This window comes from Ruditapes philippinarum, unplaced genomic scaffold, assembly GCF_026571515.1.
Source record: "Ruditapes philippinarum isolate M1 unplaced genomic scaffold, ASM2657151v2 ctg6904_1_1_1_1, whole genome shotgun sequence".
Classification (NCBI taxonomy): domain Eukaryota; kingdom Metazoa; phylum Mollusca; class Bivalvia; order Venerida; family Veneridae; genus Ruditapes; species Ruditapes philippinarum.
The window spans coordinates 33,301-60,878 of record NW_026858724.1 but is presented as its reverse complement, the minus strand read 5'-3'; the positions used below and the strand labels follow the sequence as shown (position 1 = coordinate 60,878).

Genomic DNA, 27,578 nt, shown 5'->3' with positions numbered 1-27,578 from the left:
ATATATCTTATGAGGCGGTGTCGATTCAATATCAACCACCTTTCCTGTACATGATCTAACAACTAAAAACTTGTAATTCACGAAACTGTCCTTGGGGAAACCTTAAATATAAAACATGACAATGGTTTTCAAAATGAAAATTTTACTGACAGGTTATTATCTAATGAAGATGTTTTGTCTAAGCAACCGCTAGTTTTATAACAAAAAAGTATTTTTCAACAATCTTTCAATAATTTTGATATTTAGAAATTTAAAGAAGCTATTTGGTATCTACAAAGATATTGTTTGACTAAGTGCATGGACTTCGAGAAAAAAATACTATTATTTTAAATGAAACAAACGATTTATAACGGTAAGAAAAAAACGTTTTTTTGCTTTAAGACATATTTTTTATAAAACCTACCACAAGTCCTTCTCCCAAACGTTACGCCCAATAGGTTTGCATCTTGGCGCAATTTCGGGGTTATCATTGCCAAGTTGAATGCCCGGACCGACCACGGCTACAAAGTAGTTATTTGCCCCACCCGGATAACATTCTAGAGACTTGAACACCCGGAGTTGTACTTTCACTTTATCATTTCTTGTTGATGTCATCTGTGAATAATTAACATACAAAGTCATTATGTGCTGACTACCATATCTTGTTTTCATTTACTAAAAAATTTCCTAAATCGTTCTACTGAAATAAATAGTTATAGGTATGAAATGTGTATGAAATGTGTATGTGTGTATTCGACGGCCCGTTAGAGTCTTAGAATGCTCGTCCAGGTACATTTCATTCAATCAAAACATTTGTATGTAAATTGTTTGCTCTATTTAAAACTATTGGTTTACCACACCTAAACACATATATATTTATCAAAATATTACATTATTTTTACCTTTAAGCGAAGTTTCTCTAAAAACATTTAAATATGATTGACTGAAAGTAATGTCTGTCATAGCTCAACGTTTTGTAGCTTTGAATAGAACGTTAATATATGGAAACAACTAACGCGTTAATGGACCGCGCGACCCGTAAATGTTTATGACGTCACCAATATACGTCGATCTTACTGAGTCGCACATTTTAGCATAGACCTGCTGATTTTTACGCCGACGAGTAAAGGGACATGATCTAGGGAAGCCTGGTGGCCCGGGGATTTAGTGCTTCCTTAAGCGTTACAACTATAAGTTTATTGAACTGATAATGATTTTTCAGCAAGTAATCTAAGCACAAAACTTGCTTGAAAATCGTTAAATCTCCGTTTTAACAACTACTTATTCGATATTTCGAGTAGTGAATATTGATGTAATTTTTAGAACTACGATATCATGTGATTATCTTTTTTCTTTTGAAAAAAAAAGAAAAACACCGTAGGGAACGTGTTACAGTATCGCGTTTTTCGGTTACATTATAGAATTTTCAAGATGGAGGATTATTTATGCGAAGAGATGTAGGTGATTTTTATTCAGGTCCATACTACTACTAGTTTAGTTTCTAAAAGATGTTTTTGTGCTTTGCTTGTAAGGAACAGAATCCGGTATCTAGTCATATATATCTTCAGACCCTTCACCGCAGATTTATCTCTATATTGTCTAATAAATGTGCAGATTTGAAGGTTTAAAAATTTGAATCGAGAGACCAACGCATTTTTTTCCTATTCCGACATTATTTAAGCATGCCTAGATAAAGTAAATCTACAAAACGTTAGTCCTTTGTGTTTAGAAACGTTTATAAAAGTAAATGACCAGTTGAACCTATTTTCCTTTTGGTAAAATGCGTTTGAAAAAATAAACAATGTTACAGTATAGAGCGAGGTTAATTTTGAAGGGTTACAGCATAGACCTAGCGACTTTGATTCAATTTTGTTACAGTTTATACCCAGATTTCGGTTACAGTTTAGATACTTGCCAAATTTCAAACAAAGTTGGTGTATCCATTATTTTATGAAATAACTCATACCTTTCTATTTAATACATTCTTGAAAGGTTGTATTACTTTTTTTCTTCAGCAGAATAGTTAAATTTGCTATTTTTCTTACTTTAAGTTTCAGATTGAGACTTTTTGCAGAATAAGTAATGTCCTAAGTAAGGACTGTTTTCACGACAACAACAGTAACTTTTATCGAATTGTATTGAGGGAAGAAAGGTTATTGCTTGATTTCATTTCACATTATAATAATTCCTATAATTAATAAAATAGAGAAAAAATAATCCTTAACAGAAGTCCAACACGAAAAACATGAAAATGTTGCAGGCTCAGTTTGATTAAACATGTTCATGGACGGTAGTGGTAACTGCAAGCTACCGTCCACGCCTCCTAGCACCGACTTCAACAGAATTCACATTAAACATGAACTGGTACACTTTAGATTTTTTAACATCTGTGGATGTGTTCAAATGGCGGTTATCATGGAACCTTCAATGTGATACGTTATTGCCATTCTATGAAAAGCGGTATATTACCCCCAGGTTAAAAATTTCGTGTGCCCTAAACGAGAATACAAGGAGTGAAACTAAATAAAATGAAATTTTGAGAGGGGATCGGAGGTTATGAAGTTTGCATACCATAGATAAGCTGACAAAAGACACAATTAACAAGCAGGCAATACCGTAAGAATGATTAAACAGAATTTAAGTGAGCAAAATTTCAACCTTAAATTTTATTTTAAGTTGGAATATCCTTTTATTTTGTAAGTATTTAAAAGGGTTTGTTACGTTTGGCTTTCTTGGATTTTAAGTTTCAACGACACTGAGGTCAAGTGAAAACATTCCTGCTTTAGTGTAAAGAAAGACCCCAGAATCCCTTTGTGAAACATTTCAGACACGAGCGGGCACCTGACTAGACCAACCGACCTTCCGTAAATTAGCTTGATAGATTCCTCACATACAAAGAATCCAAAGTCATGATTGGATTTCAGCTAAAGCAGTAAATGAAATATAATTTGAAGTCGACGGCCTTATCCCGACTCTGCCACTTTTATGTACCTCTATCAGGCTCACTAGAGAAGATATTGTAATTGTCTGACCTTAATTTATACTCTATAACTTTCAATATTATTTTCTTTTTCAGAAACATGAAAACTGCTATAAAGAATGTCTGAAATAAGAAAAAAACGACTTTTAATTTAATAATGACAAAATAATCATAAATTCAAAAAAGAAGCATTCGAATGACGCCATGATGATGATTTGATTTGAATGCTTTTGGTTCGAGACGAGAAGGGTCTTTAAACATTGCATTTTTTCAAAATCTATAATTTGGGTTTTCGTATCCCCTATTGCAACCGAAACCATTTGAACAACTAATTGGTAGAAAGTCATGTAAATTTCATCACATTTAGTTAAGTAGTTACTGAGCGGATGAGATTGAACACACATGTGTACGACAGAGGGACGAATAGCCATCGGGCCAATAAGCTCACAGAGATTTAAAAGTCTATAATATGTAACATTCATACATTTTACCTAGTATATATAGAAAATATCGAAGTCTAAACTGTAACTGAAATCTGAGTATAAACTGTAACAAAATCGAATAAAATGGCTAGGTCTATGCTGTAACCCTGCACAAATCACCTCGCTCTATACTGTAACATTGTTTATTTTTTCAAACGCATTTAACGAACAGGAAAATAGGTTCAACTGGTCATTTAATTTTAAAAACGTTTCCTAACATAAAGGACTAACGTTTTGCAGATTTACTTTTTCTAGGCATGCAAAAATAATGTCGAAATTGGAGAAAAATGCGTTGGTCTCTCGATTCAAATTTTCAAACTGTCAAATCTTCATATTTGTGAGACAATATAACGATAAATCTGCGGTGCAGAGTCTGAAGAAATATATGACTAGATACCGGATTCTGTTCCTTACAAGCAAAGCACAAAACATCTTTTAGAAACTAAACTATTTGTAGTATGGACCGGAATAAAAATCACCTACCTGTCCTACCAACAAATAATCCTCCAGCTTGAAAATTCTATACTGTAACAGAAAAACGCGATACTGTAACACGTTCCCTACGGTGAAAAAATGAGACCTTTTTTGCATTAGTACAAAAAATATGGAAATTTTTATTTAAAGTTACAGCACACAGTAACAGTCGAAAGGGTGGCATTTCGCAACAGGTGACTAAACTTGGAACAATGAATGACAATGTTGGTTGGCGATGTATACATCGTAAATCGTAAATAAATATTATCTGGTGTTTTTGCATAGCCTAGGTTGACCAATACGAAAGCGGATAAATTGTTATGTATAATACCACTTGTTTTGATTGGTTATGGTCAAACAAAGTTGTTTCGTCAACTCATCATTTCGTCAACTGAATTTAAAATGTTAACTTTTTGGAGCATTATTGTATTTTGAATTAAATATGCCTACATTCCGAACAAATATATTTTATTAGTTTGAAGTGAACAATTGTAATGAAGAATTAATAAGTTGTGAAATCATTTCTATGAAAGTCTAGCATTACTACCAATTAACTGTTGTGACAAATCAGCAATGTGCCCCTTTCACGAAATCAGTTTGACACAATATTCAGCTGCTTAGCGTAACAAGGACGGTATAATTGCTCCATGCGCTGTCTTATATGCTGTTACAGTGATCCGCCATTCCACCCACGTGCAGTTAGTATATGGGTAACAAGGTCTATAGCGGTCAAGAAGTGAAGATGGAGATAGAGGGTCTTTGCTCATGGGTAAGAGCATCGGACTAATCGTCGTGGGTTCGAATCGAACTAACTTTTGAGATTTTCTTTTGACTTCCACAACCTACGCTAGGGTGATAACTTGTTAGGTAACCAACGATGAAATCAGCTAGCGTAAATAAAAGCGTCTAAATCATAAACATGGATTAAACATTAATTGGAAAACAATCAAATAAACAATGGTGTCTGCCTCGAACCCGATGATCATTGGTTAAGTCAAAATTTGGTCACCATTATACTTCCTCAAATGACACCAGTCCTGGTTAGCTTAAGGAAGCAGACTTGTGCGTGCTTTAAAGTGACATAAGCACTCCTCGCCGCAATAATAAATTAATGGGAATTTGGGCTGGGTACCCTTTTACGCCTTTTCCCAGCAGTATTTCAGTCATATAGGCGGGTAATTTTCTAACCATCTCTACTCAGGCAGACAGGAGTCAAGACTTATCTCTCAAATAAATATGTCGAAAATGTAATATTTTGACTGAGTCGTCCCTGTGTTTCTGCAGTTACTATCGAAGTCTAATCAATCCTGCGTATTCCTTTTACTACATGGCCATCCGAGATTTTTTTTACTTTATTGCATTTTAATATAGTACTTACAATAAAATACCATTAATATTTTACGGCCGTATACAGCTAAATGTTTGGGACAGTCAAAATATAGCTACTGATTGAATACAACGACGACAGAAAGGAGAAGAAACAATAAGAAGAAGATATTTATCATATTTTCGTTATTTATTCAGCATATCATATTAATAAATAAACAATTTAATTTAAAACAAATATAGGTACGCGGCAGGCGTAACTATTTAGTTACAATAATAACATTTAAATCAGTATTTGCCTATTTATATAACTTTAAATAAACATTAGGCAATACTGCAATATCTTTACACCAAACACCAAAATATAACTTAATTAAAACTGCTGCATATTTTACAATATTTAAAGTAAATGTGAAATTTAAAATAGTCTTTATACCTGCATGTGTATACAGAAATTGTATCATAAATCTGGCCATTTCACTGTTATACAAGAGTCTAGAAAAAGTGCTTTAAAGATATGCTATGCTCAAATTTGAAATTAGAAAATATTGATAATTGCTACGCAGTTTCTTTGTAAATATGAAATAAACATGTTTTGACTTCACACAAAGGTGATATGTCATGTTTAAAACACTACACACTGTAGGTCGTGACAATAGAATATAATGTGTCGTTAAAAAATTGGCAGTTTTTTTAAGAAAAGACCAACTTTACTTGTCTTGTATTAGAGAACGTGACTTACAATACATAGTTAATTCATTTTTTCTTTTAATTAGACATACTCAGTAAGAATTTCATAGGTTTTAATAAATTTCTTCCATTAAAAATTTTTCTCAGATATTTACTTAAATGAGCATAGTATATCTTTAATTTGCACATGAAGCGGAATGGTAGTTTTTATAGTAAAACTTATCAGAGACTTTTATAACATTTAAATATAGCTCTGTGAACATATATACCAGTTTTATGCTTACAAAATATTTATAATTAATAACATGGCACTGGATCAAAATTCATATAAATTTAGGAATTTATCAACGGTTTCATATATTTGGATTTCACAAATAAGTACAAAATGGAGTAAAAAAACAATTCCTATCACAGAGTACCTTGAACATGCCTTCCAATAATAATCAGTAAAACAAGCATTAAAAGCATAGTCTTTGTATATATTACTGTAAATTCACTTAAATTTGTGGGCATGAAATTTCGTGGTTTAGTCAAAAAAGATGTTATTGTAGATTCTTAAATTCGTGGATTGCCTGTTTGTGGCAAAAGTTGAAATTGCATATAACAAAATAAAAATAATTTTACAGCAAACAAAAATAATAGTTAATTGGATCTAGAATTCGTGGATTGACCTATCCACAAAAACTACGAAAATTAGTGCCTGACAATAGTAATAATTTTTTCAGTAAAACCATTATTCAGTGTACTCTTTATGGGCATGAAGCAGTGTTCATAACTTCATATAGATGGATTCATATTAAGATCTTGATCAGTATACAATTTCACAAACAATTATTTTCCAACTTGTTCTCCTTTTTCCCCAATAAAATATCAAAAACACTATGTCATTTCTAAATCAATTAACAAATTTTCAAATAAACATGCATTCTTTTACAGTCATACTCCAAATTTGTTTCATATAAAAATTTAAAGATATACTATGCTCACCTTTGGGTTAAATACTTTTACTGCAAAATTTTTTGATATCTAGTAAATTCTTCCTGAATATGACTGATTTAAATAAGTGAATGGATACATTGTGTTTGGAAATATGCATTCCCTATTACTTTGTCAAGTTAATCTGGTTTATTCTTATAAAAATGCCAGTTTTTTTAATGACACTATGTAATCATACTGTGATTACCTGTAGTGTGTAGAGTTTAAAACGAACTATATTTTCTGTGTGTATTCAAAAGATGTTCATCTTTCATTTTAAGGGAGACTGATCGTAATTATCAGTTTTTTTTCAAATTTTAAATTTGAGCATAATATATCTTTAAATACAAAGTACAATGTAACAATTTTCATCAATAACATCAATTTCATTTGCGTATAATAGAAAAATTCTGGTCGTTTTGCAAAAATTATTGTGATGATCAATTCTTCCTAATTTCAATTACAATGTCATGTACATGTACAAAATTTCAAAGGAGACTGCAATACAAAGCTTAAATGAATTTGTAATGATTTTCCACACTTAACGATTCGCTAAAGTGAAAAAATGATTCGCCACACTTAAATAACGATTCGTCACAATATGATTATAACAATAATTTTCTAAGAATGATTGGTCTTAGTTCAATTAATTCGAGGTAAAAAGGAATCGTTTCAAGCATGCCTTCACGAAGGTATGTAAATATAATATATAAAAAAACAATGTAAAATTCACTAATTGATCCCTAATAATATTTCTGTCAATGTTTATCATCAATGTTTATGTCTGTTCTTGTACTGTTCTTTTACAAACGTGACAACATGAGTTTCTTTCCAGTAGATCACAGCAAGGGTTGAACATAACGCCAGCCCTCCTATACATATATGTAGTAATCTGTACACCGCACCTTTATCACAGCAAAAATATCTCTGTAACAGATTAATAATATTTATGATCATAATGATATTTGATTAATGTTTGTATGATTAACATTCTTGGTTATTCAAACTGTACAATATAGGGATATATTTAAGAGTACTCATATTGGACAAATCATATTGGACAAGCTGCCAAGTGCATCGAATGATTTCTAAAGCCGTGTACGAGTCCAAATATATACCCGCATTGTATTTGTTTGATATTTTATTATCTGTTCATTCTATATCCAAATTATACATGTATCTAGGAAACATGACTAAAACTGTTAATGTTTGACGTTCTGATAGTTTTGTTGTTAACAACATTCATCACATACCCATGCCAATTATGTGACTCCATAAAAACAGTATTGCACGACCATGCATATATTTTGACCTGACGTCATTTACGTTATATAAACATAGTATAAAGACGCATTAAAAGTTAGCATTACGCTATAGGTGAGTCAATGAAAAATGATTCTTTTGCACATTAAACAGGTTTTATTTTGGGTATGTAACAAATAGAATATTAAATATGTGTTGGTTCAATACTAAATTTATTTACTGTGGGTAAAACCGTCAACCTTCTGTAAGTCAACTTAAGATTTAATTTGCTCTTGCGACTAAATTTTAATCAAAAGCAAAGTACATTTAAATGATTAAAAAAGTTGACTTTCATTTGTCTGTAGCATACTTCAAGCCAAAACCGCCAATACAAAAAAAGAGAAATACCATTATAATCAGATATGGCTATTCCTGTTTACTAACAACAACAGACTTACCTCAGACATGCCTGTTAGACACAGTGATAATAAAAGACCAGCAATCACATAGGGAGATGGACATACATTACTTAATGGTTTATATTCACTATTCTTGTAATACTCTCCAATATAATAGATACTGAAACAAAACAAAATATAAAAGACTTAAGTTTGGCTAACCAAACAATATTAACCCAAATATCAGTAAGCAATATATTTCAAATATTTAAAAACTATCATAAATATTCTACTAATAAATTGCCTTACACATTGACTTCATTAGAATTTCTTTTAGTCAAGTGCCAGTCAGTCTTAGTAATTCTTTTCAGATAAGAATGTTAGAAAATCAAAATAGGTCTAAGTACAAAATACAGACCCTGACTTATAGGTGATCAGTCTTAAATGTGAGTAAATGCAGAATATAATTTAGCCCTTAACCCACAGGACAGAAAGCCAGTAGCATTTGCTACCAGAATAGAGTCAGGCCAGCCTGTAAATCAGTGCACTCTGTCCAGGTCCTGTACTGTTGGTAGCTCATTTTTTGTACTTTGAAAATTAAATCTCTTAAGTATAGAATGAGCTGTTCCAAAGTCAAAGCTGGGCAAAACCGTTACACAAATTCAGCTTACTCAGGTTTAACTAAGATATAAGACAAAAACATATTGTTACCTGTGTAAAATTCTAGCAGTCATATTAAGGCAGTTAGCTAAAATAAAACCAACACTTCCCAGGTATGATGTGAGGACTAGGGAGGAGACTAGAAACAACACAGAAAATGCCACCATCTTTTGATTATACCTGAAAAAGTGGGAAATGTTATAATGGAGCTTTATAAATCTGTCATAAAAGTCTCTGATGTTATAAACATTATTGGATAAATTATCACCAAGAAATAATAATAAATGTTTTTTTAAAATATATTTAAAAAAATGAAATGCACTTAGCCACACCTCGAGTGTCATTTCTTATTGAAATTATTGTCGCTGAAATCTTTAGTCATACTGATATTATATTTTCAAGCCAAGGCAATTATTAGTAGAATATTGTCCTACTTTACAACAGAAGTAATATGGTCTACAAAAAAGCATGAAAAAGGATAATGCCATAAATATTACATATAATTATACAGGTTTGTTTGATTGGGTTTTACGTCACACTGACACAGTATAAGTCATTTGGCGACGTTCCAACTTTACTGGTGGAGGAAGACCTCACATGCCCTTCTGTGCATTATTTCAGGCACAAATGGGCACCTGAGCAGAACCACCGATGTTCTGTAAGCTAGCTGGATAGCTTCCTCACATGAAAAAATCCAAAGTCACTTGCACGATTCGCACCTACAGTGGTGAGGGGCAAGTGGTTTGAAGACAAAGACATTAATCACTCAGCCACAGATGCTCCTCAAAATATTTCAAAATTCTATTTATAACACCCTGGTTGCAATTTAAGTAACGCAAAAAAATTTACTTGATTCAATTACTGCCCATTATACATACCTATCAACTTGAGATTTACTCATTGTCGCAAACACAAAACATTCTGTTGTTCCATTTACAGCTATAACTAGAACATAGAGGCAGTACCAGCGTAGTAACATCGGTCCTGCAAAATAAAATACAGACATTCTAATTGACTTTCTTATCCATGTATTAAGAGATGTTGTTTGGTTAGTATCAATGGGTTTAAAGGCCCATTAAGCCTGAAATATGCTATAATTTTATTTAAAATTAAAACAAGAGGGCCATGATGGTCCTGAATCTCTAACAAGAAAAAACTGTTTGTCAGTGATTATAGAAATAAATTCTCAAATAAACTTGTAGAAAGACAAGTCCAGGTCATATTCAACTTGCCTCTCTAGTTATAAGGTTTCCCGACACTGATTTATTTTCTTTATAGTAAAAATGAATGATAGGAACCTTTCACAAATATCCCAAGTTCATTGTTACTATTCATCTGGTAAGTAAAGTATATCGACTCACGCTACTTGTTTTTTCTTCCATTTTCAACTTAAGCTGAATGAGGCAAATAAAATAAATTTGAGCAAACTTGATGAAAAAACTTTAAAAAAGCTACAGACCAAGTTTGGTGATCATCCATTAATTTGAGATAAAATTTGCCTTTGACTGTCTCTCGGAAGTTATCTTTCTTTTTTTACCTATCTTAAAATTTGGTAATTACATTATCTCAGTATTTAGATATACATGTAGACTGTTTATCAGGATGACACAACCAGTCAATATTCATTTCAGATAACATTGGTATACTAGTCAACTTGACCAGAAAGTTAATGTTTCATTTTAACATTTTGGTACGGAGCATATCTCAAAAAGTATTTGAGGTATCAACTTGAAACTAATTAGGTGGATAGATCATATTGAGGAAGAGTGCAGTGCACAAGAATGATAACTCTACCCTGCATAATTTTTTGGCTCTTGCCCTTTGTTATTTTTCAAACTTAATATTGGCCAAGAGCATAACTCAACAAGAGGGCCCAGAGGGCCCTGGATCGCTCACCTGAGAAACAGGTTAAAAGCTCTAAGTGGAGCCCCTTTAAACCCAGAAATACAACTTGAAAACAAGGGACAGCTTAATCTGAACAATATTTGTACACTGTCTCACAAAGAAATTTTGTGTAAAATTATTTAAAAATTGAACCAGTGATTAAGATGTTGTTTAGATGAACATGTGTTATGCTAAAAATCTAAGCTCAACCACTTTTGGATCATCACAAACAGATTTTTAAATTTTGACTTTATACATATGAGGAATATCAAAAGCCCCTGGGGCAGGACCAATTTTGACCTATGGGCTTTCATTTGAACAAAAATCTAGTCATCTACTAGAATATATTTTATGCCAAATATCTCAGCTCTGGCTTTTTTTGATTTTTACAAGAAGATTTTTTTAAGATTTTACTATATACATGTTTATATAAGGAAAATCAAAGACCCCCCTGGGGCGGGGCAAATTTTGACTCTAGAGCTATTATTTGAACATTACTTGGCAGACATCTACTAGAAAATGTTTCATGCTAAATATCTAAGCTCTAGCCCATTTGGATTGTCACAAGAAGATTTTATTTTAAGTTTTTACTACTAGTATATAATTATATATTAGGAAAATCAATGGGCCCTGATGCAGAGCAAATTTTGACCCTAAGGTTTTTATTTGAACAAACTTGATAGAAATCCATTAAAGATGTTTTATGCCAAATATCTAAATACTAGTTTTTTGCAAGAAGATTTTTTTATGATTTTTGGTAAATAATTTTTCGGTTGCCAAGGCAACCAGAGTTCTTTATTGAATTTAATTTTTTCAACAACATTGGTAGAACTTCATACAAGGAACACACCTGCAAAGATTCAACAAATTTGGCCTAGTGGTTTATAAGGAAAGTTTGTCAAAAGAAACTGTTGACGCACGGACGGACGATTGGCTATCAAAAATGCTCACATTGAGGACATTGCCTCAGGCGAGCTAAAAATCACAGTCAACTATGTCTAGGTAAGTAGCTTGAAAGCTGAGAATCTATATTTTGAGTTTTGAGAGTGGTTTAAAGCAAGCGATTATTTTTTATATATAGTTTGCGAGCAGAATTTAGCAGATTCAAACTTATGAGCTTTAACAGTAAGCTTGAAATCATCAATAACATGTTATGCATGTGATGTCAAATCATCTTAATGAGATACCCATATATCATAAATAATAATTATCTTTCAATGGAAGTTAAAATCCCTTATGGGGGGTCTACTCAATCTGCTCTAAATGCTTTAAAACAGATTTACAACTCTTTTTATTTATATATATCATTTATGATGCTTATACATATGAGCCGTGTCATGAAAAAACCTACATAATGGGTTTGCGACCAGCATGGATCCACACAAGCCTGCGCATCCGCGCAGTCTGATCAGGATCCATGCTGTTCGCTTACAAACTCTATAACAAGTAGAGAAACTGATAGCAAACAGCATGGATCCTGATCAGACTGCGCGGTTGCAAACCCATTATGTTGGTTTTGTCATGACACGCCTCATATATATATATCAATTGAAACACTGTGGACATGTATATTAACTGAGGTAGATGTAATGGTTTAAAATTTGTGATTTAATATCAAATTTATCTTTCCTAAATGATTAAAATTCTTTTAAAGACAAAATCAAAATATGATATATTTTCAAACACCATGCACTTGTATCCGTTAAATAAAAGCCTGATATCTGTAATATTAAAACAGTTTAGTTTAAAATGTGTACAATTTTAAAAATCAATTTTAGTATACAAGGAAGTAAATATCGATATTGAATTCCATGAATGCATAAATCCAATAGTAACGGTAAATATTTACGTTAAACCTTTAGAAAAAGTTAAGATCATTACAGTAGATGATTTAAAACCTGTGTCACAATATTGAGCATAACTTAAGGTAGGATGATTACATTTTTGTTTCTCTATATATCTATATTATGCATTTATTGCTCTTTTTAAAGCATTATGGTAAAACTACTGTTGACAAATTTATGTTTATGAAATTTCAACACATAATTGAAAAGGACTTTTTTAACAATGTTTAAAAACATAAAAATAGCAGTTTTAAACATCAATGATAATTGCACAAAATTAATGATTTTTATTCCATAATTTTTGTTTTTGTGCTGTCTTGTCTGTATGTATTTGACAAACAAAACAATAACTTTGGCCCGAAAATGAATGAGATAAAATATAAAGAATTAAACCAAATACAGTGTATATAGGTGTATAGTCAATTCAGTTAATAGACCATGTAAGATGAAATGAAGTTTTTATTTCTTGTTTTTTTTTCAATTGTGTAATAAATGAACCTTACATTTGATGCCAAAAGAAATGAAATATTTCTGATAATTTAAAATTATGGAAGTTTCATTTTTAATTTGCAATATTCTTAATTCTTTAACTTACAAGATGTGTTTGAAAAACATGTATGACCCCTATCAGCAGCCAACTAGTCATGTGGTTATGTTATTGTGACTGACTTTTGACCTAGTGGCCAAAAATCAAATCGGGATTATCTACTGGTAGGTACCCGGTAATTGTGACTGTAAAGGTTGTGTGCAGCCATTTAATGACAAAGTTAACACAACTCTTACCAAATAATCTATGTGTAAATTTTTTGTAGACCTCCTTAATGACAGCCAATTTCTTATATTGCATGAGACTTTGAAATATGTATACGAAAAGCATTTTTTGTTTAATAAAAATATAAACCAAGGCAACTTGAGTCACTGAGTTATTGGTTGCAAACTGTCTTTACATACAAGGTCAATTTGACTTTAACCTTTGACCATGAAATCAATTGGGGTTATCTTAGTGTCTATGTGACATTGACCTTTAACCTTTTGACCCCAAAATAAATAGGGTGTCATGTACTGGCCATGAACAATTATCATACCAAGTTTGAAGTTCCTAGACCTAAGCATCCTTTAGTTAATGATCGGAAACCGTTTTTACCTACTAAGTCAATGTCACCCCAAATCAATAGGGGTTACATCAACAGGTCATATATAATCATCATACCACGTTTGAAGTTCATAGGCCTAAGCATTCTTCAGTTATTGATCGGAATCAGTTTTTACCTCCAAGGTCAATGTGACCTTGACCTTTGACCCTTGACCACAAAATCAATAGGATAATCTACTTCTGGTAAATAAACAATCATCATATCAAGTTGAAGATCCTTAGGATCTAAACCCTTCTTAAGTTATTGATCAGAAATGTTTTTTACCTACAATGTCAATGTGACCTTGAACTTTTGACCCATTGGACCTTAAAATCAATAAGGCCATTTACTGGTCATAAACAATCATCATACCAAGTTTTGAAGTTCCTAGGCCTAAGCATTCTTTAGTTATTTATAGGAACCCATTTGGTCTACGAAACGATCAAATGACCGACAGACAGAATAATGCAAAGCAATATACCCCATCTTCTTTGAAGAGGGGCATAAAAATAGTTAATGTCATTTTGTCTGTCACAACGGCATACTTACATATTTGTACATATTTCATTAAGTTTTATTTTGATGAGAAATGGTAAGATAATATTATTGAATTTATCGTAACACAACAAATATTTTGACATTAACAAAATTAATACATTTTTATAATTTTAAATGAAAACCAATATGGATCTTACAATGAAGTGAGACTGTTATATTATAATAGCATCTAAAATATAAATCTAAAATGTTTAATTTCTAAAAGATATTTTCAGCTCATCTTTTTACTCTAAACAAGCTGTAAAAGTAAGCAAGATACTACTAATGTTTTAAATTGTCTGCTAGCTATGACATAATTATAAACAATAAGGCAATTTGACAAACATGCAATACAAAGTAATCTATTATAATGCATTTTAGGTAAAACATGGCAGTGTCAGGAAAGAAAGCTTCAAAACAATTTTCATCATCTACAACATCCATGACATCAGATGAAGATCTTCAAGTTTACTGCCAGCCTTGTGATGAGGAAGGACCGAGACTCCCTGCCCATGGTTACTGCACTGACTGCAAGGAACATCTTTGCCACACATGTTTTACAGCCCATAAAATAAATAGGCTTTCCAAACATCATACACTTCAGGACGCTACTAATATGCCTAAAATTTTGCAGCAACCCTCAACATCCACACACACAGGTCAGTTTGATGTCCTAACCACATTATGTGTTAAACATCCACAAGAAATGATCAAGTTCTACTGCAATGACCATACAGAATTTCTGTGCAGTGTTTGTGTTACCCTTGAACATCAAGTTGCTTCCTGCAAAGTTAACTATATACCAGACAGTTCTGGTGATATTATAGACAGCAAAGAATATCAAGTTATCTTGAATGCAGTAAATACCACTTCTGACAAATTTCAACAGATGGTAGAAGATGTCAAGAACATGATATACAAATCAAACAGCTCTCTCAAACATGCATTCGTTGACATTAAAAAGTTTCGGCAAGAAATCAACCAAAGACTAGATGAACTTGAGAGACAGGCTGAAGATGCAGCTAAAGTCATAGAACAAGATAACAAAAAACATCTGAAAGCAGTAGAAGAAATTTGTGAAGTTATAACCAAATCTTTGAAGATATCAGCAGATAAAATCAAACAACTAAACACATCACAACAGGCCAACAAACTTTTTATGGAACTAAAACTTGCAGAGAAAACAATACAGAGTGTGGAGGGAAAAGCTAAACAACTTTTATCGTATGATATCAAAGAGCACAACTTTCAATCAAATGATGTAATATTAAATGTGTTTAAAAAAACAAAGTCACTGGGTACACTGAAAACTTTTAATAAAGAATGTCAACCTATACAGATAAAGTCTAGACAGTCTTCACATGAGGGAGAAATCTGTGTAAAGACATCAAAAGATGAACACAACAGCCATATAACAGGAATGACTCTGCTGACTCCTGATCTTCTTATCATCACTGACTGTGATAACTATGCTGTAAAGATGGTGGATATCAGCAGTCAATCTGTGTCTGATCAACTACAACTAGATGCTAAACCATTGGATATCACCAGAGTAAGCAGTACTGAACTTGCTGTCATACTTCCTAACATACAAACAATAAAATTTATATCAATCTCATCAAACAAACTCATAAAGAAGCACGCTGTAAAGGTTGATGGAAAATGTCATGGTATAAGCTGTTACCAAGAAAAACTTGTTGTGTCATACCTTAATCCTGCAAAACTTCAGATACTTGATATGAATGGCACTATACTGAAAACAATTGCTGGACATAATATTTTCAGTTCTCCATGTGATGTCATTAGTAACAGAAGTTCTATCTATGTAACTGACTGTGTAATGAAGACAATAACAAGATTAAACTGGCAAGGTGATGTGATAGGTAGTTATAGTGGTATGAGTGATCCTTGTGGAATGTCACTGTCAGATGATGGTACTGTCTTTGTGTGTGACTGGGAGAGAAATGTTATAGAAGAGATATCAGGAGACTGTTCTACAGGAAAGGTGGTGCTGCAGGATCTGAAGGAACCAGTGGCTGTATGTTGGTGTGGAGAAACAAAAAAGCTGTATTATAGCTGTCTTGCTATGAATAAAAAACATGACAACTTCCTTTTCATCTATAAACTGTCATAGAACAATACAATTTTAACTGCATTATCAACATAAGTTATTACCTAATCCACTGCATATGTTTGATATTTTTCGTACAATAAAGTGGATAGATCTATAATGGACACATTTTCCATTAGTGTTTTAAAAATTGATGAAAATAATAGGAATGTATCATTTGGAAATTGTATTAAAACAGTGCTTGGGGAAAAAGTGCTGTTCATGTTCTCAGTAGTATACATGGTATTAAACATTTATATGATGAATAATAATATTTTGTTTTAGAACATTTTTATCATCTGCAATATAAATATATATGTATTATCGGATCATGTGTCTGACACTGCCAACAACATCCACATATGATTCTATTGTGGTTTGTTGAAATATCTGATACTAAATACTATCAACATAATTATTTTTTGTTTAACAGACCAAACATTATACAGTGTTATAGACCGATTCACTTTAAGTCATCAAAAATAAAATTGGGTTTGTCATAAAAACATATTACAAATTTAGGAAAATATTTTTAATGGAAGAATTGCATAAAAATATTAAAAATCTTATGTGATTTGGTTACACATTCTTTAATAAATGTTAAGGATAAATGATCTGAGGAAATCTTATGCTGAAGCATTTGATATAGTGATTAAAATGCCTGTCAAGAGTACCACATTCGTAATTCTACAATCAAATAATCATGCAGTTTTATCACTTTAAATTGTTTTGGGACAGATAATGTGAAATAGACTGTCTGGAATTTAGAAGGAATACATTCTCAATGGAAGAAAATGTAGGGCAAATTTCTTTAATATTTGATACAATACATTTTTGTCCAGTGGACCACTTGAATTTGGGATAAAAAAAAACATTTTAGTCTAGTGGTGCTTTTTTTTCTCCAAACTATAGCCTTGAACTCATAAATGGTTATGCCCTCAGTGATCATTGACTCCAATAGCAACCAGAGACTTTCATTAGCAACCATTGACTTATATTGCATAGATTGATTTTCCTAAACAAGTAGTGATTTCTATTACAGCCATTGACTTTTCATATAAAGGAACTGTTGATCAGTTATTTCGATAGCAACTCTTAACTTTCCATATCAACAAGTTATTTTCAAAAGCAGCCATTAATTGTTGCATTAGCAACAATTGACTACTATACAAAACTGTTGATTTTCCATCAATTTTGCAATCAATGGGCTTTCATTATAGCTACATTTAGTTCCATTGACGTTTTTATGCAAAAACTGACTTCTATAGCAGCAAATTATTTTCCATGGCAACCAGAGACTTTTATAGCAAAAACTGACTTTTTATTTTCCATGGCAACCAGAGACTTTTATAGCAAAAACTGACTTTTCACAGATACTAGTGACTTCACATAAGTCATGAATGTTCAACAGCAACCAGAGACTTGTAACAGCAACCATTGACTTTCCATAGCAACTAGGGACATTTCATAGCAACTATTGACTTTATTTAGCAACTGAATACCTTCTTTGCAATCATATTAATCAATGTAATGGACCCCTCCTGCTTTCTATTAAGAACTGTTTATTCTTGATCAAAGGAATGTTGATATCAAAACCCTTATACTACACTGCTTACAATATAGAGTCTTAAAAGACTGATAAATATATGTATGAAGTCTATGCTTGATGAGGTTTACAAACAATATCAACATGGGGAGTCTTGCATACAGTATTGCCTATTTCTATACTGCTGAAAGTGCTTGTGTTATAGCTATTTATACATACCTGACCCAGATGAGAGCATGGTACCACCATATAGATCTAACGCCAGATAGGAATACGGTATACCAAACACCAGTATTATAGCACCAATCAGTATCACTAGCTTCAACAAACATGACATTACGTCAACAGCTAACTGACACGATTCCTGAAATAATAATAACAATAAAGACTTCATTTAAAGAGGCAACATGGCTAGGCATGCCCAGTCTTCCCTATGAGTCTCTATGACATCATTGTACTTTCTTTCACTACATCACACTTGTCTATCAAATGATGTTAATCGAAGGATGTAAAATGATTCTTATATTGTGTTGCACTGTATATAATGGGCTGGTGGCCTTATTTTCAATTAAATATGCTGCTGTTGTTGTTGTTGTTGTTATTTGTTCTTCAAGTAATTTTATCATGATTTATTTTATGCTTTTCAGTGGATTACTGATTTCAGTGGATTACTGATTTATCCGTGAAAATTATATTTGGTAATTTCACAGTGAAAATTATCAAAATATAATTTCACTCTTTTCAATGACGAAACTACTTTTTTAAGATTTTCCCCATGTGGTACCTCAATTTTATTTTTCCGGACAATTCTGACAATGTCAAGCTGTTTAAAGAAAAAGCAAAGTTGAAATTTATAAATAACTTAAATGTCAAAAGTTATAAAAAGAAGAAAACTTACTTCTATTCATTCAAATTCCAATCACCAAATTTCATGAATTTCGTCTCTAAATTTGTTTCATTTTTACAGTCTGAAAAATACATTCCTTCCCCATGCAAAACTGCTCTTGATGACATTTGGGCATATTAAAGTGTCCTACGAGCAATAACTGCTGTATGCTTTATGAAAAATTGAAAAGCATTGACAGCCATCACTCGAAGAATAAGTAAAACAACCCAGCATTCTTGAGCAAGCTTCCAAGTTTTCCATTTTCCTAGCTCCTTTTCTGAATGTTTTCACATCTGTCAACACTTATTTGTTGTCTGTTACAATCCTCAAAATAAGTTTTCTTTCTTTTAAAAAGGTGTATGACTAACAAATCCAAATTATATCCCTCTGAATCTTTCCTCCCATGAAATGCACAACTTTAAAAAATGGCTGCCGCTTACAATTTACAAAGCCAGGTCTAATATAAATTCGCAGTAAGAAACAGAAATATGGATGGATGGTTGGACTTTTCCTTCTACAAGAATTGTTTGTTTTTATTATTAAAACAAGCGATCATTCATATTTTTGAATAAAACAAGCATTTGATAGTATTGCGGGCAATACAGTAGTCCCCTACCGGTCCCTCAAAAAGTTCTTTAATTGTCATACACTCCTGTGTATTGCCATTTATAATGAATTTGAGGATGAAGTCTGTATTTGAAAATATCAACCACAAAACATAATAAAATAAGTTTGTCTATATCACAGTAATGTGTTAAGTTTCCATGCTTAGTAAGGAAATTATGTTTATACAACCTTGTCATATTATTACGATGTGGGATTTTAAATTAAATCCTATAAGGAATGAAGAAGTTGGAGTGAAAATACCAGTTTCTCGAAAAAAATCTAAGTTCAAGGGGGACATAATTCTGGAAATAGTCTTGCTAGAGTATTTAACCTTCTCAAAAATGTCGAGTGATAATAAGAAACATATATATGAAGTTTGAAGTAGATACATTAGGAAATAAAGAAGTTATTTAAAAAAGACAACATTTTTTCCCCTAAAAAATCTAAGTTCAAGGGAGGTAATACTGATATTTTTGTGCTAGAGTTATAAACCTTGTCACATATGATGTGGTTGATGACCAGAAACTTGTATTTAAAGTTTGAAGTAAACACCTTAAGAAATAAAGAACATATAGTGAAAAAAGCTGAAAAATTTAAATCAGAAATCTTGAAATTCAGGCTATTTGTTGCCATAGCAACCAGAATTTTCAACATAGGAAGAAAAGAAAAAGATGTGCATAATCTCCAGACTGCCATCTACCCATATTTCAAGTTTCATAAAAATATTTTCAGTACTTTTTGAGTTATCACTGGATCCAGTTTATGTGTTAAATTTGCCATATTTTCAGACTATTTGTTGCCATAGCAACCAGAATTTTCAACATAGAAAGAAAAAAAAAAGACGTGCATAATCTCCATACTGCCATCTATCCATATATCAAGTTTCATAAAAATATTTTCAGTACTTTTTGCGTTATCGCGGGATCCAGTTTTGTGGACGGACGGACTGACGGACTGACAGACTGACAGACAGACAGACAGACAGACGGACAGACAGACAGACGGACAGACGGACGGAGGGTAAACCTAAAGTCCCCTCCGGTTAAACCGGTAGGGGACTAATAAATAAATATCACCGTCATTTAACGTTGATTGGCGGCTCAAGACTTCTTGTGAAAATACTGTTTTTAAAGCCCACTCGATGAAATAAAATTTCATCTTACACACAAACAAACAAATATCCTCTATATATTTCTTTTTATCATATACCCGTGCTGTTTTTGTGATTCCGTAAATATAGTATTGCAAGGTTTGATGTGACGTCATTTGCATTATATAAAAATAGCTTTAAGATGTGCAAAATGTTAGCGTTATACTATAGGCGGGTCAATGAAAAATGGTTTGTTTTCACTTCAAACGGTCTATACTTTTGGTATATGATAGATAGAATATTATATTCGTGTAAGTTCCTTATTGAACTCGTTGAATAAAATAATATTATGCTCGCCAGAGACTCGCATAATATTATTTTATTTAACTCGTTCAATAAATTTGGTATTGAACTTACACTCATTTAATATATTACTCTATTTATTACCAGTGTAAGGTATAAAAGGCATGTGACATAATTACATGTATTTTGATTTTTGTGGATGACTTCAGGCTTCATAAAATGCTTTATGATTTAAATCCTTTATGATAGAAAAGACTCTTACATTCCATGTCAAAACATGCTATAGTAGCCTTACAATATAGTCAGACTGGAGCCCAAATCTGCTGAATATTTACAAGACTTTAGCATCAACTGGACAGTATCAACCATTGAGGTACATAATAAATCAAAATAAATCTGCTGTACATTAATAAATCACCTGTTTTTGTTTATTGACTGGTTCCCCTCTTACTAAGAGCTGTGAGAAAAACAGGTAACCACTTTCTTCTATTGGTTGGAATATAAAACGTGCAGCCATGGATCCAAGATTGTTTACTATATCATATATACCTACAACATAAACCATCAGAATTTTTATTAGAAATTAATGCAACTATAATTTTGTAATCAAATTCTGATCTATAGGGGTCAAGAATAACAAAAATTATATAATTAATTACGGTTAAACAAATATTCCAATTTTCCCTAAGCTAAAAATGAAAACAACCCAGCCAATATTTTGTTTGGTCAAAATATTTAGCAGTATATGGAACATATTCTTCATCCACAAACATAACATTAATTAAAGTAGAACAAACAATGAAGTCAATGTTCTGCAATAGTATAGGAATAACACGTTAAATTTACACTAAAGCACAGAAAAGAGATAATTTGAACAGCTTCCGTATGACACTGAACATGTCTTTAGCAATTTACTTGTTTTACCCAAAAAGTAGTATAAGTCAACATAGGCAAAGAGCCACTGACGTTCCATAAGCTAGCTGGATAGCTTCCTCACATGAAAACATCTTAAGTCTGTGTCGGGATTCTAACCCACAGCAGTGACAGACAAGTGGTTTAACCACTTAGCCTAACACCCCTATGGTTATCACTCTTTGATATTCAGTCATAGATATTTTGAAATTTTCCCTTAAAATGGTTTTTACCAGATTGAAAGATGGACAAGTCCATTTAAGATTTTTAGAATGGTAACTTGGTAAGGTAGAAGCAAATTAAAGGTTGTTAAATTTCAGTATATTAGTATACATTGATTCAATTATAACACCTTTATTATATGGTAGATACCTACATATTTTGCACAACATATATACATCTTTGTATTGTCAATTGTGTTAAAATAATATCTTAATATTAAAAAGCATACCTTGGTCTGCAAAGCTTAAAACTCCAAATATGGTCATAACATATTTTCCACCTGAAATAAAAAAAATCAGTGTGAACCAATACAGTACTGTCATCATCTACTGCAATAGCTTACGTTGTTTTAGTCTTCTTTCTTATCATTGCAAGATATCAGTTCTGAGTCAACGACATATAACATGAAGCAGAAACTATAAAATTTTAAAGTTAAATTTTAAATCATCATAAATTATATTCTAATGATGTAGGGAATTCCATGATACGCTATTTAATAGATTACTGCAACCAATATGACCATTCCACTTTTTCTAAACTGAACATTTTAAAGCCAAGCACCAGTCATGCACACCTTTATGCATCCATGGAGTCTGGAGAACAGTATGGGAAATTAAAGATCCTGTAACACATTTTTTAATGGTTTTATTTCATAAATATAATGCTCAAATTAAGTCATTTCAATACTGTAAGTTCCAATTAGCAAGATTTATAAAGATATTACCGAATTTAACATTTCATGTAAATAAAGGGAGTCAAATTTTCCAATAAGAAATGAATGCATATAATTTATTGATTAAATATAATGTGCACAAATATTTGCAGTACACATTTTACATATTCCTTGATGTTTGAAAATTGTTTTATTCGCATAATTATATACATATATAATTTTTTGCAAGTGTGGTATACACACAGTAACAATATCAATCACAAAACATACAGGATCTTTAAAGGTGCTTTTGTCTTCTAGATGTCCCTGTATTACCAGACTAACAGTTGGGTGAATTAGCAGAGATTTTATCACCTGACTGTCCTCTACAGGGCAGAAATTTTACAAGAACTTTGATGGCAACAAAAATTACTAGGGTGGGTGCTGGGGGTGGGTGGTTGCAGGGTTTATCTGTCAGAAAGGTCAAGTTAGACATTATTGAATCATAATCTGCATATATTAGTTTCTGTACCAAACTGTTTAATGTTACCAACCTTTATTAATGAGTTGCTAATGAGTGCTTGGGGTCAACATATTGTATGATACTCAATAAAAGAAAATAAACATTAAAAATAATACCTTCAGTAAGAATCTGCTTAAGGAAACTTTGTTTGAATATACTTAATGTCAGCCATGCTTGATGAGGGTCTATAAATGACTGAAATACATAATATATTAGTTATAAAATACACAGTATGATAAAAATTTCTTTCAAAAGATAACCTTAAAGATATACTATGTTCAAATTTCACAATAGAAAATATTGATAATTGCTACACACTCTTTGTAAATATTTAAGAAACATGTTTTGACTGCATACAAAGTAGATACAAATCCTACACAATATAGTTGGTGTCAATATAAATTTATAGTGTCATTAAAAAAATGGCAGTTAGGGAATGTAGCTTCCCATACATAGTGTAATTATTCTTGTATTCAAATCAAACATACTCAGTAAGAATTTAACAGATTTCAATAAATTTCTGTGATTCAAGTATTTTACTCAAGGTCGAGCATAATACATCTTTAAAGCAGAGAAAGGAGGTTTAAGCTTATCATATTCTGCCAATATGCAGAATGAAAGTCTATTTTAGAAAAATCTTTTAAACCTGATAAGACATCAATAGTGTCATCAAAGCGTATGTATGCTTTTTTACGTGTTCGGTTGTTCAAATTACGCCAATAATCACAAATTCAAAGAATATATGTTTAGCTTTCGTACAAGGACAATATTTGAGAAGAAAAAACAAATTAGACTCTCATATAATATTTTCATCCATCATTCTCTGATGAACTCCATCATATAATGCTGCAGAAAATCTGCGATTCGGTTCTTTGAAAGGTGTTTCATCTTTCAATTCAAAATGATGTTTAAAAAACCTTTGGAGAATTCACGGGCGTGACTTCAGTTGTCTGCTGGGTTACTTATCGGCAATGCGATTATGCTAGATTTTTGAAGCTGTGCTGATTGAATGTTTCCTTTTCATGTTTGTCTTTGTTATCATATTCAATGACGTTAATCTCTTCCGCCTTTTATGAATGATTTGGTAGGAATGAAATTATAATACTATACTATAAGAAAAAATGTGCAAAAATAATTTTTTGTAATTCCCTTCAAAAATATGATTTATATGGCTTTTGCCAAAGACCGGACTATCTAGCTCTCGGTTAACAGAAACTCGACAGACCCTCGTTGCTAGATATTCCGGTCTGCACAAGAAGCCCAAGTAATATGCTTATAATACTTACTTAATTAATGTCACAATATAGTCATTGACACTGATTTTCTGCTCACAGGTTCAGTTATTACTAGTTAGTTATTATGAATGCTGGAAATTTTAAAAAGAAGATCAACAAAGAACGCATCCCCAACACAGGACCACTGGTAATATACCAAACAGGACAGGGCAAAAAGGGTTAAAAACCGACGGGATGTCATTATAGATTCATCATAATAGAAGACTGGAACCTTCACCACGCTTATTGACAACGATACTATGCTTGATGAAAGTTCGAACTTCGAAGCCTGTCAGAACCTGATGTCTATATTGTATTTTTTTTGCTGCATGAAAATGCAATGTAGTGATTTTTATATTAAATTTATAATGTATTTCAACATACTCGAACTCTATACTAGCTTTGAAATTTCAATGTTGCTCTGTTACGCTGCTTCAAAAAACAAAATACTCTATGTGACAAGACGGTATGAATCAAATATATATTCAGCCACATTGCAATTTAAAAGTATGCACAATTCGAAATTCGAGAGTTCACGTCTCATTTTTGCACGCTCGTAGATTTTAAGAGGACGTAATTTAGCTCTTACCTTAACCATGTGCTTTTGCTTTTTGTCCTTTTGCATAAGCAACATATTTATCAGTATTATTTTACTTTAACGACATCAAATTCATCTAAACTGGTTATTTTACCGTATGACATGTTCTTCCAACAGTTTTATTTGATTGGACAAAATACATCACCTTTTAAAAATCATAACGTCTCTTCTACCAGTGACTGTTAGCCTCGTTATTTTTTCTCTCCGTTGGTTTTGAGCTTAATGTTTCAATTTTTTCAAGACAAAAATATGGCGGGTGGCCCCATAGGCCTTTTTGAGCTATTTTGTCGTCCATTTTATGCATCATGTGGTCTTAAATTATCCGTTTTGATAGGTTCAGGACAGGACAGACGGTATACGACCAGGAACAAAATACACGGACTTTAATTAAAGCCTAGCTTATTAGACTGCGGACTTTAATTAAAGCCTAGCTTATTAGACTGCGATAAGAAGTGTTTGTTTTTGTTTGGTTTTGTTTTACGGTGCATAAACACAATTGACGTCATACGGCACCGAAAAAGGAAAGATAATTTGGGCTAGCCTCGAAATCTGAGTACATATATATATATACATGTACGCGATATTCTATGAAACACAGAAACGTTCGTTCAAAATGTTATATTTTTCGCCTTGATTTTTAAGGTAAGTCTTGAACGTATTGATGGACAGCTGTGGTATATGCAAGCTCCGACCATCTCTGCTAGCAACGGTTTAAGCAGAGCATGAAAATGGTTTTAACTTTAAAAATTTGGAAGTCACAACAAACACTGTAAAACACCATACATGGACACATGACAAGAACCCCTGACAGATTCCTCACAAAAGAATGCTTTTCTATGATTCAATTTTTACATGTTTGTAATAATTAAAAATTACTTATCGCATATTAATGCCGCTTTTGAAACAAAACGATATAAACAGCCATGCATATTGACAGGTGCATTTGTGAAATTAAGCGCAGTAAGACTTAATAATTTCTAGAAAGGATAGTATGCATTTGTTTGTGTGTGATATTTTTTGTCTTTTTTCATAATTTGAAGGGATCACAATTAAACCAAGGCTTAACTTTAGATTATATGAAATCTATTGACAAATAATTCTCATTTATCTAAGGTTATTCAAATTTATCTGCTGAAGAAAGCAAAATATCCAAAGGCAGAAATCAAAGAGATTCCAGACACAGCAAGGACCAGGGTATTCTTTCCAAATGTGAACTGATCAGCGTTGTTACTGAGCTTCTTTGTTATGTCGTCATCCATTTGCACTGTGGAATCTTTCTCGCAAATGATGTCATTTCCTGAAATATATGTGACATAGTAAACACATACACGTTGAACGTAATATAATGTATGTTCGGTATCATATACAAAATATAAATTTACTTAAAAGGTAAAGTAACAAATATTTTGCATAGAAAGGTACAGAGAAATAAAGTACCAAAGTCAATATCATATAAGGTATACGTTTACTACACGAAATTTGGCTCCACCATCAAGGGAGCTTATTTTAAAGTAAAACGAAATAAAGAATAGAACAATTTGGCTTTAAAAATAAATACATGTATAAGTACTCTAATATCATTGTTCTCTGTTGCAATTGGAGCGTTGCTGCTGCTCTTTGTAGCACATGTAACGTCGTCCTTGTCCTTCGTAGCACATTGATGCTTGTTCTTGTTGTTTTCTTTTTCGCTTGAAATTTAATCATTGATCTCCACACTAGTTAGGACTTTGTTGTCCTCTGCAGCACGTATGGCGTTGTTATTTTCTGTTAATCCTGGAGGTCTTGGGCACTATGAACGGAATTTGTTATATTAACAAGGTTATCATTGCTTATGTACTTTGTAGCACCTGGAGATTTGTTGGCCTTCTGTGCAGCACAAGGAGTGTGAATGTTGCTTTTTGTTGCATGTGGTGGGATATCCGGGCTGACATCTGCTCCAGTATTGATAATATCTGAAAAGTTTAAGGTATTTTATAGGTTCCGATTTAAAAGTCAAACTGATAACAATTACTTATGAAAATGAAAATATCAACACATGCGCTTTAAAAATTTAATTCGACATTATTTTAGTGCTTGATAGAGTAGATTGAAGTTCCTTTTAGAAATTAACACATTTATGTCGTGTCTATTATTCCTATACTCTTTCCAAATAAAAATTCTTTATATCTCTACACATGAATCTTGTTTGAGTGAACTAAATATACACCAAATAAATGACGGATGAAAACTGTCCGCCAACTTGTCAAATAATT

General features: G+C 32.1%; 2 protein-coding genes across 2 annotated transcripts; one reads left to right on the top strand and one right to left on the bottom strand.

Moving 5' to 3' along the window:
• Positions 1-7,581: 7,581 nt before the first annotated feature.
• On the bottom strand, positions 7,582-27,257 carry LOC132754059 (protein RFT1 homolog). The gene is made up of 10 exons (XM_060744645.1): positions 27,164-27,257; positions 26,508-26,623; positions 23,571-23,649; positions 22,509-22,559; positions 21,564-21,694; positions 18,480-18,624; positions 10,085-10,190; positions 9,258-9,386; positions 8,607-8,727; positions 7,582-7,833 (listed from the first exon to the last, which is right to left on the bottom strand). Exons 1-10 carry the CDS (start codon positions 27,255-27,257, stop codon positions 7,678-7,680), a joined length of 1,128 nt encoding a protein of 375 aa, XP_060600628.1. The 3' UTR covers positions 7,582-7,677.
• LOC132754058 (uncharacterized) lies at positions 12,909-18,571 on the top strand. Its single transcript, XM_060744644.1, has 2 exons — positions 12,909-13,017; positions 14,986-18,571. Exon 2 carries the CDS (start codon positions 14,993-14,995, stop codon positions 16,736-16,738), a length of 1,746 nt encoding a protein of 581 aa, XP_060600627.1. The 5' UTR covers positions 12,909-13,017; positions 14,986-14,992; the 3' UTR covers positions 16,739-18,571.
• Positions 27,258-27,578: the final 321 nt, after the last annotated feature.